Genomic DNA, 17,434 nt, shown 5'->3' with positions numbered 1-17,434 from the left:
TTATCACCTATCCATATCTGCACTACTTACAACAATGTCTAACACAGAGTAGGGAGCCCAAACACATGTGTTGAATGAAGGCGTTTTCTTCCTCTTCACACAAAGAATTCTCGGATTTCCAAAATCTGGAACTTTTAAAAGATATTTCCTAAAATGCTGGTGGACTCCAATATATGCTATGTGAAATTCCTCTATTATAACAGGTTTTCAAGCAAAGCAAATAGTCTTGTGAATTTATATAAGCAAATAGTCTGTGAGTCTTTGTTTGAAGTTTAGTTCCTAAAGGTACAAGAATCCCCATACTGGGTCAGAACTGTGGTCTATCCAATTGAGGATTTTATCTCTGAAAGTGGTACCAAGAAATATGTTGTAAGAAGATACAGCTATCCTTCCAGACGTTAAGTTAAAAATGTTCAAGTGTGTTCCAAAACACCTTACTTTTCTTCAATAACCTACTATGAGTCCATCATACTTGAAAATCATGTTTTGGAATCATTTAAAGTTTCAATACTCTGCCAGAGCTCTTCTCCATGCTATCTGTTATATAAACAGCATTTTACATGTAAGCAGAGTAAGTACATAAGTAGTACAGAAGTAGCACCGTACATCCGTACACAAGAATATAAGTAGTTTGGTTATACATTTTTTCCAAGTTGAACTCCTTTTTAGTTTCAAGAGGATTCCTAATTCTAATAAAGGCTCGTAACAGCCTAATCACATCCTTCATGATTTCAGAAAGTTCAGTTCTACTCCTTTCCGTCTTTGTCTTTCTAGACTGAAGAAATCTCATCTTTCTATTGTGTCCTTATAGAGAAATGACTCTTTACTCTGCACCATTTCACTTTTCTTAATTTTGAGTTATCTTACAGGCTCCAAACTGAAACAATAATGCAGGCAGGTCTACGAGATTTACTTTAGTTTTATAGAAGTCAAGAAAATTTCACCCCTGATGTAAGTTAGGAAAGACAGCCTTCAAAAATACCTCTGACAATCATGGTACCCCAAGACTTACAGGAAATCATAAGGTAGTCCTCACAGTTGCTTTTGTCATCATCTTGCTGGTCCACGGGGATCCCATTGGCATCTATGACTGCTTCAGAGGCACAATCTGCTACCAATACTTCTTCTGAAACGACGTCCGTTGTCAGAGGGTCGGTGACGATTTCTGCTTCTACTACACTGTCATGAACCACGTGTTCAACATGTCCAACATCAGATACATGTATGGATTCACTCGTCAAGACGTGTTCTGGCATAGACATTGAGGCTGAAGTAATGTCAGAAGCTAAAACATCATCTGGGACTGTGCAATGTGCTAAAGAAACTTCTTCAGTTACATCTGAGTCCAGAACTTGCTCAGGAATGATGACCGTTTCAGATACATCTGCTTCTTCCATGATATCGGGGCACTGAACATCTTCTATAACAACATCCTCAATAACATCCTGGATTACAACTGAGTCTGGGTCATCAGGAACAAAGTTATGCACAGTTATGTCTGAATCCACAACATCTGAAACAAAAACAGTTTCTTGTACTTCCACAACAATTTGATCACCGTCCATGTGTGTAGCATCAGCTCCTTAAAAAAAAAAAAAAAAATTAAAATCACAAATTTCAGGTAGGTGTGCATGACTACCTCAAATAATGTAAATGTTATTTAATTCCTACCAGTAAAACAGACTAGCTCCTCAGTTTTCTCAAACACTAACACAGATTAAAGAGGGGATCTATTTTTGAATCATACCAGAAACAGAAATTTTTAATACAAGAACTTTTATTCTCATCCCGAATCAAGCGATACGGAAATACAGAAAAACAAGGCAATTGAGCCACTCTCTCTCTCTCTCTCTCTCTCTCTCTCTCTCTCTCACACACACACACACACACACACACACTCATGAAAGTAAAATTCTAGGCTCACTAATGTTAATCCCATATGCAAAGGTACTTAAGGGATAGTTATAAAAGTAAGTAATGCAAGTTCAGGTGACAAATACACCATTTTCCTTCAATATATGTGTTTTCATTCCTCTCTCCTTCTTGTTCCATCTCTTTCTCCTCAACTCTTATTTTTTCTTCTTTCCACCTCTCCCATGTATCTCTTCTATTTTTACCCCTTCCATCTTTACCCCTTTCTCCCCCTTTGTTCTAGAACAATATCTCAACAATATCCTCCATTTATGACTACAGAAATTTAGAAATTATCCTCTGAATCTAGGATATAAAAGGATCGGGGCATAAATGAAAAGAGGGCTAGAAGGCCACAGTTATGGAGAAAAGACAACTGGCTAGGGAGTCTCTGTGGATAAATGAGATGCATAAAGTGCAGCTGCTCTGGAGTGGTGGAGGCCAAGGTTAGCTGGAATGGGGCCTGCCCCAACTTCACCAGGGTATTCCGTCTCCAGCCAGCCTCCTCCTGTCCCCCCATACCCCTATCCCCCAGGCAGCTCCTCAGAATATAAGAAACCTTACTCTAGTCCACTCTGCAATTAAGGAACAAAGGTAGAAGGCTGAATCAGTTGAAGCCCCGCTGAGATTAAATGACTTCACCAAGATCACACAGTTTGCACAGATTATGGTGCTCCATAAATATTAATCTGAATGAATGCCACAAATGGGAATCAAAATCAAATATCCTTGCCAAAAACATAGGATAAAAGAAAACAAATCCAGTATCTTGGATCCTGGTCTAGAGAAAAGCAAAGTTTTATAAAAGTCTTAACCTAAAATGCTAGTCTGTTGATGAGTGCTTCTGGATGTGACTCAAACCAGGCTGAGTCCAAGCAGCTGCCTAAATCAATGACTGTGTGTCACTGGCCAGGTCCTCAAAGACATATGGCTTTGCTTAACAAACACGAATGACCAACAAGGGCCAAAAATATCATTAAAAAATGTAGGAAATCTTACAGCCAGTTAATATCCATTTTAATTACATCTAGAAATAATAAAGAGTATGTTTGCTTTAATTTCTATAGGACTTCTACAAAATGCTTTATACTCATTTATTTTCCATATTCTCAATATTAACATCAGCAACAGATCATTGTAATCTCCATTTTGCAGACATGAAGTTGAAAGCATTTGGTGGCAAGAAGACTGGTTATAAAATCTAAATCAGAGAGTACGGTTTAGACACTTATTCGTTTTGTGACCCTGGGCAAGTCATTTAACCTCTGAGTTTCAGTTTCCTCATCAGTAAAATGAGGACAGTAGTATCTGCCATGCATACCTCACAGGACTGTTGTGATGATCAAATGGGAATGTATGGGGAAGTGTTCTGAAAAACTGTAATGAGAGGTTTCGTTATTATTAGGACATGAAAACGGAGGCCCTGACAGATTAAGTGACTTGCTCAAAGATGAACAAACACCATAAGTGTTAACAATCAGGGCTAAAATGCAACAGCCCTTCAATCCACCACTTAGTCCATGACCCAGGCTCACTTGTGGCAAGATTAAGCTACTAAATAGTGTGTGTTTTTCTCCAAAGAGCTTAGTCTCTTTTTCAAGCACATCAATTATACTTCATGTTCTAATGAAGAGAGAATTATACCTTTGCATTTATCATTATCAAACTGAAGTTACCAAATGTAAATTAAAAGACTATTCCAAGTTAAGTAAAATACATATACCCCCACTGGATTAAGAGATCGAAGGAAAAGTTAAAATTTAAAATCATTAATATTTAATTTCCTGATAAAGTTAATCACTATTTCTTTAATACACTGCAATATGATCATTTCAAGTCCAATGGAAAACTAGTCAACGCTTTATTTATAAGGGTAGCTAGCTAGTGTTATAAAAAACCATTTTACATTATAAAACCTAGCATAATCACTTTACAATGCTACATAATTGGAATCACAGGTAATCTGAAATTGTGAATACATTTCTTTTCTATTTTTAGAACTTCATGAATTTAATAGTCCTTGTAGTTTGGAGAGTGAGGTAAGACTCCGTCTTCCTGAAGCAGAGGGCTCCTTTTGTCACCTTGTGAGAGACAGCGTTATAAAAGTAGGATGGGGTCAGAAGGTGGAGGGCCTGAGGCTTATACTTTACCTGCTGGGTAATTGAAAACAGACAAATGACACAATCTACACGTTATTTTTTGATGTATTCTAATTGGTGGGCTGGACAAAAGAGACTAAGGGTAAGGAAAAGAATTTAAAAGTTACTGCAGACTAAGAATGAGATGAAAGAGAATGTCTATGCAGGAGGAAGCAGAATGAAGAGATGTAAGCAAGGAACATTTTCAAAGGGAGAAGTAACCAGACTTAGCACCGTAACTGGGCAAGATGCAAATAACTGAAGAGAGCACTGGTGTTTTAATACCGCTGCTGTTATGGAGAAGAACATGAATATTGGTTGTGAGGGAAACACATTTTTAAGGACAGGAATAATAATGTGCTCATTTTAACAAATGTAGGCGTGACGGGATAAAAAGATACCTAAGTGTGAGTATCAATGTGAGAGTCTAGCAATTCATCCACTTGATAGCCAACTCCAAATTTGGTAGTTGGGAAACAGAACGACCCAAGTTATACCTGTTGCATCAAAAAATGAGTGTGGCTCTTGTGGTTGTAATTGAAGTCCATCTTCATCCATGGCCTTTAATTCTCATCAGTCACAGCTCCTAAATCAGAAAAAAGTAAACCAAGCATTACTTTTTTAATATCATGTATTAAAAATCTCATTATATTTATATTTCTGAAACACTCAAAATTATGTGAGAGATGAACACCTATCAAAAATTTATCTATCTAAAATGAAAGAGAACTTAACTGATGTCCGATGATATATGGGCATCTAGATGACAGGAAAGGCAGATAAACCAAACAAGTCAGCTGTGCCATTTTTTTTTTTTTTTAAGATTTTATTTATTTTGGGGGGGAGCAGGGGGAGTGGCAGGCAGAGGGAGAGAGGGAGAAGCAGACTCCCCACTGAACAGGGAGCCCGATGTGGAGCTTGATCCCAGGACTCGGAGATAACGACCTGAGCTGAAGGCAGTCACTTAACTGACTGAGCCACCCAGGAGCCCCTGTACCTAGCTTTTTAATTGAGATACTGCTTTCACACGTCAAGTATACACATCCTGATGGATTTTTTTTAAAGATTTATTTATTTTAGAGAAAGAGACAATGCGGAGTGGGGGGTGAACAGAGAGAGAATCTCAAACAGACTCCCCCGCTGAGCGCAGAGCCCAAAGCAGGGCTCGATCTTACAACCCAGAGATCATGACCTGAGCTGAAATCAAGAGTCGGACACTTAACCGACTGAGCCACCCAGGCGCCCCATATCTTGATGAATCTTGATGAATTTTGACACAAGCATAAACCTGTATAATCACTAAACTACCCAGATCAGGATCTAGAACATTTCCAGCACCCTAGCACTCTTGTCGCCTCTCAGTCCGTATACCCCATATTCCCAGAATGGTAACCAGTTTTATTAAAGTTCAATTTAAACACACTCTACAGCTTACTGGGGGGAATTTTCTGCACAATTTCCCCATCACTTCTCTAAATTTAACGTAGTCTATCTTTCAACCAATACTTTAAACAACTGTAAAAATTCAAAATGTATAACTATAGTAAACACCCTTTGGGAATTCTGCCTAACTTACATTGACCCCTCTTAACTGACCCTCCAATCTAGAGAAGTAAATTCCCACAGTGTATTTATGCTCTCCAGGGCACAGCTCACTGGCACTAGGTATAAAAAAGTAAAAACAAGTTCATCTGTGAGCATAACAAAATCAAAGTCCTATCCCTGAGAATCTGAAACCATGAACAAGGGTCAGTCTTCTCCCCACCACTACCACCACTGGCTGTAACACAGGAGATGAGGAAGGACATTTTCCAACTTCAGGTTAGACTAGCGAGATAAGGTTTACAAATAAAAAATAAAAAGAATCCAGAGAATGCCCGGAGAAATAAAGTAGAGGGAGTAGGGAGGGGAGGTGTAACAACAGGTTCTAGACCTTTCTGAAGTCCAGCTATAGAACCTTATCTGCCTTAGGTTTTTACAAGACAACCCAATGACCTTAATGCTCCCTTTTCTACTTAAGCCCAAACTTACAAAAATCAAAAAAACCTGGGGCGCCTAGGTGGCTCAGTCGGTTGAGCAGCCGACTCTTTGGTTTCTACTCAGGTCATGATCTTGGGGTTGTGGGATCAAGCCCTGCATTGGGCTCCTGTGCACTCAGTGGGGAGTTAGCTTGAGGATTCTCTCTCCCTCTGGGCCTTCCCCTGCTCACGCACATGCGCTCTCGCTCTCTCTCTAAAATAAGTAAATCTTTAAAAAACAGACCAAAAACTTAACCAATTAAATAATACACTATTTAATACTAATCACTAATCAGGGATTGTGGTTTACTCATGTTATAAATACGGCATAAACCACCTCCCTCATTGGTTTCCTTATCTACTTTCTCACTTTCTAATCCAGCCTAAATAGTACTATTCAGATGCATTTTTCTTTTACATTTATCATTTTTTGCTGATGATATAAGTACTGAATGCTTCTTACTAAAATTTCAAATAACAGAAAGTGCAATTTTTTTGAAGTATATTATTTTAGTAATCTCTACACCCAACATGGGGCTCAAATTCACAACCCCCAGATTAAAAGTCCCATGCTCCAACTGAGCCAGCCAGGTGCCCCAAGAGTCATTTTTCTAAAGCATCAGCTAGATGGTGTCATTTTTCTAAAGTTGAAAAATGTTTAACGGCTCCCTGCTGCTTCCAAATAAAGTTCACACTCCTGCCATCTAAATTCTGGCCCCAAACTATCTTTCCATCATTCTCTCCCCTACCTTCCCTTCAAGCACCTTCCCCCACCACTGCATGCACACACTTCAGCCAAACAAAAATGTCCCATGTCCCTAATAAGACCCCAGCTCTACACTGAGCTCAGGGTTTCTTCTACCTGGAACACCTTTCCCTTATCAACTCTGCTTAGACCTTTTCCCCAAGTCTCCTTCCCTACCAAAAAAGAAAAAGCTGAAAATAATCTCTCCTTCCTCTGAATTTCTGCCGCACTTTTATCCTTTTACTCTGATTGTACTTGTTTGCAATAAATATTTATTTATACATATCTTATTTTCAGATGTTAAACTTACATATAAATAGTTCTTAAATATCCATGAAAAACTCAAAATAACATGAATGTAATAAATGGATTTTCAACATGTCATCTCTGAGACATATTCTATTCATTTTCAAGGAAGGACATGTTTTATTTATTCAAACTGCTTCAAATTAAAAGGAACAACAAAAAATTTTTCAACTATGAAAAATGGAAACTATACATGCTCTGAATAAGTTGTCAACTGCTCTCTCCCCATTAAAATCACCTCTGGTGGGGCACCTGGGTGGTTCAGTCGGTTAAAGGTCTGCCTTCGGTTTGGGTCATGATCTCGGGGTCCTGGGATCAAGCCCTTCGTGGGGGCTCCCTGCTCACCGGGGAGTCTGCTTCTCCTTCTCCCTCTGCCCCTCCCCCCACTCATGTTCTCTCTCGCAAATAAATCTTTAAAAAATAAAAAATAGGGGCACCTGGGTGGCTCAGTTGTCAAGCGGCTGCCTTGGGCTCAGGTCATGATCCCAGGGTCCTGGAATCGAGCCCCACGTCAGGCTCCCTGCTCCGCGGGAAGCCTGCTTCTCCCTCTCCCACTCCCCCTGCTTCTGTTACCTCTCTCACTGTGTCTCTCTCTGTCAAATAAATAAAAATCTTAAAAAATAAATAATAAATAAATAAAATAAAATCACCTCTAACCATAATGCTTTCTCTTCTCCCCACTTTAAAAATGTAATTACAAAATGATATAGTAAATTAATCTTTTTTTTTTTTTTAAAGATTTTATTTATTTATTTGAGAGAGAATGAGAGACAGAGAGCATGAGAGGGAGGAGGGTCAGAGGGAGAAGCAGACTCCCTGCCGAGCAGGGAGCCCGATGCGGGACTCGATCCTGGGACTCCAGGATCATGACTGAGCCGAAGGCAGTTGCTTAACCAACTGAGCCACCCAGGCGCCCAGTAAATTAATCTTCTAAACATAATGCCATACCAGTACCTGAAATTAAGCCAATTAAGAGGGCAATAAGGATCCGTTAAGGTATTAAGGCCCCCTCTCCAGTTTCCCTACATAAACCCAATCCCATCAGCTCTAAGAATTCTCAACCTACACACTAACTCTTTTGCTGGGTATTCATCCTCCTTGGCTTTTCTATTAGAGTTTGACAGATAATCACTCCCCTGGATTCCAAAATTCTCTCCTTCCCTCATTTCTCTTCCCACCTTCCCAACTGCTGGTTACTCTGCCTCCCCAACTCCTTACTGCAGCCTTGCTCCAGAAGGTACACTCAGCCCTCTTCTCTTCTGCTTTTTATTCCACAGTTTCAACTACCATTTACACAAAGATGAGTCCCCAAATCCACATACTCAGGGTAGCACCTAACACTTCCACCAGACTGCCTGTGGAATATTTTCATCAGGATAGAACCCTGCTTTCTCCTGACATGACCACTATGGCCTTTTCCTTCTTCCTGCTTAAATTCAGTCAGGTTGTCAGACCTTCTCCGTTTCTTCTCCACAACTTCTCAGGAATCTGTCCCTCTCTTTTTATTCCCAGTGTCACCGCTTACTCTCAGCTTCCTATTTCCCCATCCCCTCCTCCCCCCACCCCCAACCCAGCACCAGGGGATGAAAATAGCCTCTCCACTGGCCTTTCTGCCACTCCCACAACAAATGACAAGGAATCCTGTTAACATGTGAGGGCTGGGGCCAAGTCCTGAGCAGGCATTCCTGCAATCTGCATCTGCTGCACACTGATCCTGTGAAGCACCGCTTTGATCACAGCACTCCCGCTTGCAATTCCCCAATATGCAAGCTGCTCTAAAATGTTAACCCCAGCTCTCATAACAGACTTATTTGCCATTATTCCCATCATTTTACATCCTATCCGTTTATTTTCTAACAGATATTCTGGCCCAAATGGTTGGTATCCACTCACCTTATTTTTGACATAGGTGAGCAGTAATTATTAAACAGTTTTGACTGATTATTTTTCATTCTATTTTGTCATTACAAAATTCTAATCCGGAAAAAACATGTTTTGTACTTCCAAGCGGAGATGACTATCCTTCAACTTTGTAACCCCTGTGGGGTTAGAAGTAATTCTCTCTGACATCAGAATGAAACCAATGTTCTTAGAACAGAAGCTACTTAGAAGAGTTCTCAGGATTGCGAAAAACTTAGAGTGGGGAATGTGCACTAATAACATAACTGAAATTGCCCCTGCCTTTGCTGCAACCAAGCCCAGAGTTGAATCTGGAGACAAATAAGCAGAATGGTTCAGAGAACCAATACTCTAACAATTTAGGTGAACACATACTAACGTTTTGTCTGATTACCAAATGTCCTCAAAAATACTTCTGGGACCCCACTCTCACCTCAAGGTTAGTAAAATAGTCCCTTCCCAGTTGCAAAAATCATGATCCTAAACATGGTGTGGAAGAATTCACAAGAGAAAAACATACAGTTTTAAGGGAAATAATGGGTTGAGAGAAACTCAAAAAATTCACAAAAACTTTCTTCCATTCTTTAAAATAAAGCAATAAAAATACCATACCAAGTTAATAGGTATAGCAAGGGCATTTATCTATCTTAAATTAGGGATAGCGAATATTTCCATCTTGGATCTCTTGATGCCTAGACACTGTAATGATCCCCCTTCTTGAGCAAGTTAACAAGGTACTTACATATTTACTTTGCTTTTGCAGCTATTATGCATACAAGAATTACTTTTCTGCTTTTGGCCTCCCAAAAACTCACTGCTTTTTAATTTTATGACTCAATCCTAGTTCCTCTCCCTAAGTCAAACTCAGAGAATTAAATTGTGCTATACACAGTAAATGGAATTGCTCAAGCTGCAAGAAAGGCAAAAAGCAGATCTGTCTCTAAGAGAATTATTTTTCCTTTTTCTTAAGTAAACTCTACCCCCAAAACAGGGCTCGAACCTGCAACCCCGAGATCACGTCACATTCTCTACTGAGATTTTTCTTTGAGCAAAAGTGGAACTGGTGAAAATTTACATTTAAATCCTAATTAACATCTTCCCTCTTAAGCTACATTTCTTTCCAATTTTTTCCCCACGTTGTTCGATGTTGGCCATTATTTCTTCAGATACCTAATTTTCAAGTATGGAATTATATTTCACTTCTTTTACCAATTCAGCCCTTAAATTAAATTTGCCTCTAAGCTAGCCACTCTTAAATTCGTCAACTCCTCTTTATTTTCACTGCTACCTCTCTAAAAAACTCTGGTTGTCTTACATCCAGAACCCAATGGGGCCTTTCCAATTAAAAGACTTGAGCCCTGGGAGGCCTGGGTGGCTCAGTAGGTTAAGCGTCTGCCTTCGGCTCAGGTCACGATCCTAGGGTCCTGGGATCAAGTTCCGCATCAGGCTCCTTGCTCAGTGGGGAGCCTGCTTCTCCCTCTGCTGCTACGCCCTCTGCTTGTGCGCTCTCTGATAAATAAATAAAATCTTTAAAAAAAAAAAAAAAGACTTAAGCCCTTCTAGGGGGCGTCGAGCTGGCTCAGTCTTAAGAACATGCGACTTGATCTCAGGGTCATGAGTTTGAGCCCCATATTGGGCAGAGAGATCACTTAAAAAGAAAAAAAAAAAGACCTGAGCCCTTCTTGAACTCAAGGAATTTTCTTCTGTTGTTTCTATATTTCCTTCCATTTTCTCTGTTCATTCATATTAGAATTTCTACTATATGATGTAAGGACTCCTAAATCTACCCTCCATGTTTAATTTTTCTTCAAATTTTCTTTCATATTTTCTTTCTACATTCTCAAAACCCCTAAACTCTTTTTTCTAAGCTAGCTAATTTGATCTTCACTTCATCTACTGAATTTTTATCTAAAAGGTCATATTTTAATATCAAAATAAACTTAGTTTCTTTTCCACAGCAATCTTTTCTCCTTTTTTGGGTAGATATAGTATCTTCCCAAATATCTCTGAAGATTTGAAGTTAACTGTGTATTCTAAATTAAACTGTCTCCTCTGCTGTCTCATTATTAAATCGGTTAGATTTGGTGCCTCTTTTGAACTGCTGATTTTCCTCAAAAGCATGATTTTTCTAGGTTGTCAATATCTGTAGATGAAGGTCAAGACCAAAGTTACATTCTGATAGCTGGATTGTATTTCCTCAGCTCAAGCGAGAATCTCTGTTTGCCTAAAAATAAACCTAAATTATGACCACATTGAGAGCTCTAGAGTCTAGAAGAATGAGGCCAAGGGAGAGAAAAGAACCATGTAAACAGCCAGGCTTTCCTTCAATGATGGACAAGCATCCCATCTTTCTGCTACTGGAAGTCCAATAGCCCTCAGGTTGGCTACAAGCTACCTAAAGCACTGCCCGTTTCTCCCCACAGTACCCACTTTGGAATTTCCTATGGACAATTTGTAAATCAGAGCACTGAATTTCTGGCATTACCTCAGGAGGAAAACCACATGAGAAGACATCTATACCAACAGGTAAATGACTTAGCTTTTCATGCCTTTAATTAACTGGCTGTGCCCACAGCTTGCTCTTTCTCCTAGGACATCCCTGCTTCTGAGATCAGGAATGCAGAATGAAATTTCTGGATGGTCCTTCTGACTTTTTGAATAAGGCTACAGGTTCACTAAGCTCCCTAGGGTTTTGCCATTAATTGATTCCCAACTGCTTTATTCAACCAGAAATTCGTCATATTCTGGTTTGCAAGTGGCATACCTCTCAGGTTTTTTTGTTTCTCTGGATTTCTCTACTTCTTCCTCAATATGATTTTCAAAGGAAAAAAAAAAGTAAATATGTGTGTTCTCTAGTCTATCTTGAATCTGAAATCATTATGAACTTGTGTCAAATAAAACATGGAAATATATAAAAACAAAAAAACTATGAGAGAAATAAAAAGAAATCAATAGTAGTGACAAGCTACAACTCTTATCAACACTTGACAGATCAATTACTCAAAAACTAAGGAAAGAGGGGTGCCTAGGTGGCTCAGTCAGTTAAGCATCTGACTCTTGGTTTCAGCTCAGGTCATGATCTCAGGGTCATGACATCAAGCCAGCCCCGCCTCGGGCTCCAAGCTCAGCTCGGAGTCTGCTTGGGATTCTCTCTCCCCCTCTCCCTCTGCCTCTCACCCTGCTCTTGTGCGAGTGCGCTCTCTCTCTCTCAAATAAATAAAATCTTAAAAAGAAGAAAAGGAAAAAGATGTACATAATTAACATTATTAATCTAATAGCTTTATTTCAAATTCCATTCCTGAAGAACAGTATATTTTGTTTTCAAACAACCCTGCCCACCCTCTGTGACAATAAGAGGAAGAAAAAATGCTTGCTGCTGTAAATGTCAGAGCCCCGTCCTTCCTTGCCCTGTCCTACTTGGAACTTCTGTACACTTGTTCAAAATTTCAATGCCAAGTTTTTATTACAGATTAGTTTTTTCCATAAAACCATTCTGAACCAGTCAATAACTTCACAGTTTTGGTTAAAGTCTAAGAGTCTGAACTTTCAGAATCTATTAAAATTTGGTCCTAAAATGACAAGTCTTCTTAATGCCTTATTTTTCCAAAGCCCTTATTCATGCTCAGACTAAGAGTTGCCAAAGTACCCTCTGAACCTAGTTGCACTGATGTGCTATCAACACCAAGCACTAGAGTTTTTTTTTTTTCAAGATGTTATTTATTTGCCAGAGAGAGGGAACACAAGCAGGGGGAGTGGGAGAGGGAGAAGCAGACTTCCCGCGGAGCAGGGAGCCCGATGTGGGGCTCGATCCCAGGACGCTGGGATCATGACCTGAGACGAAGGCAGACGCTTAATGACTGAGCCACCCAGGCGCCCCTGTTTTTGGTAGTATTCTCTCCAGGTTTGGGCAGGAATATAATTTAACAGTGAGTTAGGATGTCTCGTTTTTTGTCCCCTTTTCATTCCCATACTCTGGAACATCTACTTTTTATTTAAAACAAACTACCCAGGGGGCACCTGGGTGGCTCAGTTAGTCAGGTGTCTGCCTTCTGCTCGGGTCCTGATCTCTGGGTCCTGGGATCGGGCCTCCCGTCCCCACGTCCCGTCAGGCTCCCTGCTCAGCGGGCAGTCTGCTTCTCCTTCTCCCTCTGCCCCTCCCCCTGCTCCTGCTCTCTTGCAGAATAAATAAAATCTTTAAAAAATTAAAAAAAAAAACTACTCAGTTACATTATAATATAAAGGTATTTTTTTAAAGATTTTATTTTTAAGTAATCTCTGCACCCAACATGGCGCTCAAACTCACAATCCCGAGATCAAAAGTCACATGCTGTACATACTGAGCCAGCCAGGTGCCCCAGAAAGGTATTTTCTTAACAGTTAAAAAATACAACAGGGGGATGCCTGGGTGGCTCAGTGGGTTACGCGTCTGCCTTTGGCTCAGGTCATGATCCCAGGGTCCTGGGATCGAGTCCTGCATGGGGCTCCTTGCTCAGCAGGTAGCCTGCTTCTCCCTCTGCCTACTGCTCCCCCTGCTTGTGCTCTCTCTGGCATATAAATAAATGAAATATCTTAAAAAAAAAATACAATAGGAATGGAGTGCCTGGATGGCTCAGTCAGTTAAGCATCTGACTTCAGCTCAGGTCATAATCTCAGGGTCCTGGGATTGAGCCGTGGAAGAGAGCCCCACAGCGCCCCACCTCAGGCTCCAGGTTCCATGCACAGCAGAGTTAGCTTGTCCCTCTGCACCTCCCCCAGCTCGTGCTCACTTGTGTGCGTGTGCTCTCTTGCTCTCAAAGTCTTTTTTAAAAAATACAATAGGAATGAAATACAAATACATGCTACAACATGGATGATCCTCGGAAAGAATATGCTAAGTGAAAGAAGCCAGACACGAAAGACCACGTATTAAATGTCAAGAATAGGCAAATACGTACAGATAGAAAGTAGATTAGTGGTTGTGAGGGGTGGGAGTTGGTGACAATGATTGCTAATGGACACAGGGTTTCTTTTGGGGGTGATAAAATGTCTGAAAATTAGTGGTGATGGTTGCACAACGCTGAATTTACTAAAAACCACTGAATTGTATATTTTTAAAGGGTGAATTCTATAACAATTTTATAAATTATAAAAAACACACGAGTATAAGCAAATCTTAAACTAGTGCATGTTACAACATGTTTTTGGATAGGAGAATGATATATCAACTTATAAAAAAAGACATAGATTAAATTAAGGTAAAACACTAGAAATATTCCTTCTAAAGTCAATTAAGACAAGGACACCCCGGGGGGGCCTGGGTGGGTCAGTCGGTTAAGCAACCAACTCTTAATTTTGGCTCAGGTCATGATCTCAGGGTCATGAGTCTAAGCCCAGCACATAGCTCTGCACTGGGCGTGGAGCCTGCTTAAGATTATCTCCCTCTCCCTCTGTCCCTCCCCCCCAACTCGCAAAAAAAAAAACAAGGACACCCATTAACACTATTATTAAGATTACATGAGAATTTATAGCCAATGCAATTAGGTAAGATAATAAAATGTAAAATACAATTATTATTTAAAAGAAATTATACTTATTTATGTATGATCTAACTATGAAATCCAAAGAAATCAACTGAAAAACTACCATCAGTTTAAGTTTTATAAAGTGTGCTGGTATAAAATTAATAGACTTGAAGACAAAAGCTTTTTTAAATCCCATTGATAAAAATACTTGAAAACTCTAAGTGTGATTAAAAAACACAAATATATAGATAAATCAATCTTGCTCTTCAAACCCACAACTATACTGTCAATTAATCTTTGACAAAGCAGGAAAGAATATGCAACAGGAAAAAGATAGTCTCTCCAACAAATGGTGTTGGGAAAACTGGACAGTTACATGCAAAAGAATGAAACTGGACCGCTTTCTTACACCACACACAAAAATAAATTCAAAATGGATGAAAGACCTAAATGTGAGACACGAAACCATTAAAATCCTAGAAGAAAACACAGGCAGTTAACTTCTTTGACATAGGCAAAAGCAACTTCTTTCTAGGTATGTCTCCCGAGGCAAGGGAAACAAAAGCAAAAACAAACTGTTGGGACATGATCAAAATAAAAAGTTCCTGCACAGCAAAACAGACTTAAAAAAAAAAAAAAAGGGGCGCCTGAGTGGCTCAGTCGGTTAAGCGGCTGCCTTCGGCTCAGGTCAAGATCCCAGGGTCCTGGGATCGAGCCCCGCATCGGGCTCCCTGCTCAGCGGGAAGCCTGCTTCTCCCTCTCCCACTCCCCCTGCTTGTGTTCCCTCTCTCTCTCTGTCAAATAAATAAATAAAATCTTTAAAAAAAAAAAAGATGTGTGTATGTATGTATGTATTTTGAGAGAGAGTGCAAGCGAGCATGAGTGCGGGGGGGGGGGGTGCGACACAGAGGGAGAGGGAGAGAGAGAATCCCAAGCAGACTCCCTGCTGAGTGTAGAGCCTGACACAGGTTCTCAATCTCACAACCCTAAGATCATGACCTGAACCAAAACCAAGAGTCGGACGCCCAACCGACTCAGCCACCCAGGTGCCCCAAGAAACAGACTCTTACCTATAGAGAAAAAACTGACGGTTACCAGAGGGGAGGTGGGTGGGGGGATGGGTTAAATAAGTTGTATGGAAGTGCTGAATCACTGTATTGTACACGTGAAACTAATATTACACTGTATGTTAACTAAATGGAATTTAAATAAAAACAAAAAAAAAGTCTTGTTCTTCAATATGTTGAATAGTATCAACTCTCCCTTAATTAACCTCTACATTCAATTGAAATCCCAATACACTTTTGTTGTAAATCAGCTGATCTTATATATGTAGGTCTTCTTTCAGACTGTTCTATTCCACTGATCAATCTGGCTTTGTGCCCACTGTTTTAATCACTATAACTTTATAATAAGCTTTGATATATAGTAGTGTAAGTCTTCCAACTTCTTTTCCAAGATCGCCTTTGCTATTCCAGGCCCTTTGCATTTCCCTATAAATTTGAGAACTGGTCTATCAAAAAAAAAAAAAAAAAAAGTCCTGTTGGGGTTTTGTTTGGCATTGCATCGAATCTCTACATATCACAACTGACCTGTCTGTAATACTGATACTTCTGATCCATGGATGTTGTATCTCTCCCCACCACTTCTCAGTAAAGCTTTTACTAAAGGTCTTAGTATGTTTTTATTTAATTTCCAGTTAACACAAAGTGCAATATTAGTTCCAGGTACACAATACAGTGATTCAACACTTCCATACGATACCCGGTGCTCATCACAACAAGTGCACTCCTTGATCCCCATCACCTGTTTAGTCCGTCCCCTCATCCACCTCCACTCTGGTAACCATCAGTTTATTCTCTATAGTTAAGACTCTGTTTCTTGGTTTGCCTCTCTCTCTTTTTCCTCCTCTGCTCCTTTGTTTTGTTTCTTAAATTATACATATGAGTGAAATCATATGGTATTTGTCTCTGACTTATTTCGCTTAGCTTAATACTCTCTAGCTCCATCCATGTTGTTGCAAGTGGCAAGATGTCATTCTTTTTTTATGGTTGAGTAATAGGTACTGGCTTTTAAATTTGACTTTCAAATTGTTTATTGTTAGTATAGAGAAATATAATTAATTTTTGCATATCAATCAATGCTAACCAACTATAATGCAACAATATTAGAAATAAATGTCCCAGAAACAACAGGAAAAAAATCCCACAGATTTAAAAACAAAGTTCTAAGTAACTCAATGGGCAATAGGAAAATTATGAAAATCACAATATATTTAGAACTAAATAGGGGTGCCTGGGTGGCTCGGTCAGTTAAGCATCTGCCTTTGGCTCAGGTCATGATCCCAGAGTCCTGGGATCGAGCCCTACATCGGGCTCCCTGCTTAGCGGGGAGCCTGCTTCTCCCTCTGCCTGCAGCTCCCCCTGCTTGTGCTCTCTCTCTCTCACCCTCAAATAAATAAATAAAATCTTAAAAGAAAAAAAAAGAACTAAATAATAAAAATGAATTCATGTCAAAATCATAGCATCTAGTTACAGTTCAGAGAAAAATTATAGTTTTAAAGGCATATTAAGAGCAGAAATTAAATATTAATGAGCTAGGGGCGCCTGGGTGGCTCAGTCGTTAAGCGACTGCCTTCAACTCAGGTCATGATCCCAGGGTCCTGGGATCGAGCCCCGCATCGGGCTCCCTGCTCCGCGGGAAGCCTGCTTCTCCCTCTCCCACCCACCCCCCCTGCTTGTGTTCCCTCTCTCGCTGTGTCTCTCTCTGTCAAATAAATAAATAAAATCTTTTAAAAAAAAATTTATGAGCTAAACCTTCAACTAAAATTTTTTAAATATCAGAATAAATGCAAATAAAGTAGAAGGAAAGAAATATTAATCATATCAGTAGGAACAGAAAGGATCAATAAAAGAA

At 39.7% G+C, this 17,434-nt stretch overlaps 1 protein-coding gene across 4 annotated transcripts in view; it reads right to left on the bottom strand.

The window, feature by feature from the left end:
* ZFX (zinc finger protein X-linked) overlaps positions 1-17,434 on the bottom strand; it is a 54,390-nt gene that overhangs the window by 27,555 nt on the left and 9,401 nt on the right. For all 4 annotated transcript variants that reach the window (XM_032389557.1, XM_032389555.1, XM_032389559.1 and 1 more), the window contains exons 2-3: positions 4,547-4,635; positions 1,013-1,582 (exon numbers count right to left, since the gene is read on the bottom strand). In XM_032389557.1, the coding sequence (XP_032245448.1) occupies positions 1,013-1,582; positions 4,547-4,607 (631 nt within the window). In that variant the 5' untranslated portion in view covers positions 4,608-4,635. The remainder of the gene's footprint in view (positions 1-1,012; positions 1,583-4,546; positions 4,636-17,434) is intronic.

The sequence above is a fragment of the Phoca vitulina genome, unplaced genomic scaffold, assembly GCF_004348235.1.
Source record: "Phoca vitulina isolate PV1807 unplaced genomic scaffold, GSC_HSeal_1.0 scaffold55, whole genome shotgun sequence".
NCBI classification, from domain to species: Eukaryota; Metazoa; Chordata; class Mammalia; order Carnivora; family Phocidae; genus Phoca; species Phoca vitulina.
Note: the sequence above shows the minus strand (reverse complement) of the source record. Positions and strands in the feature narration are given on the sequence as shown.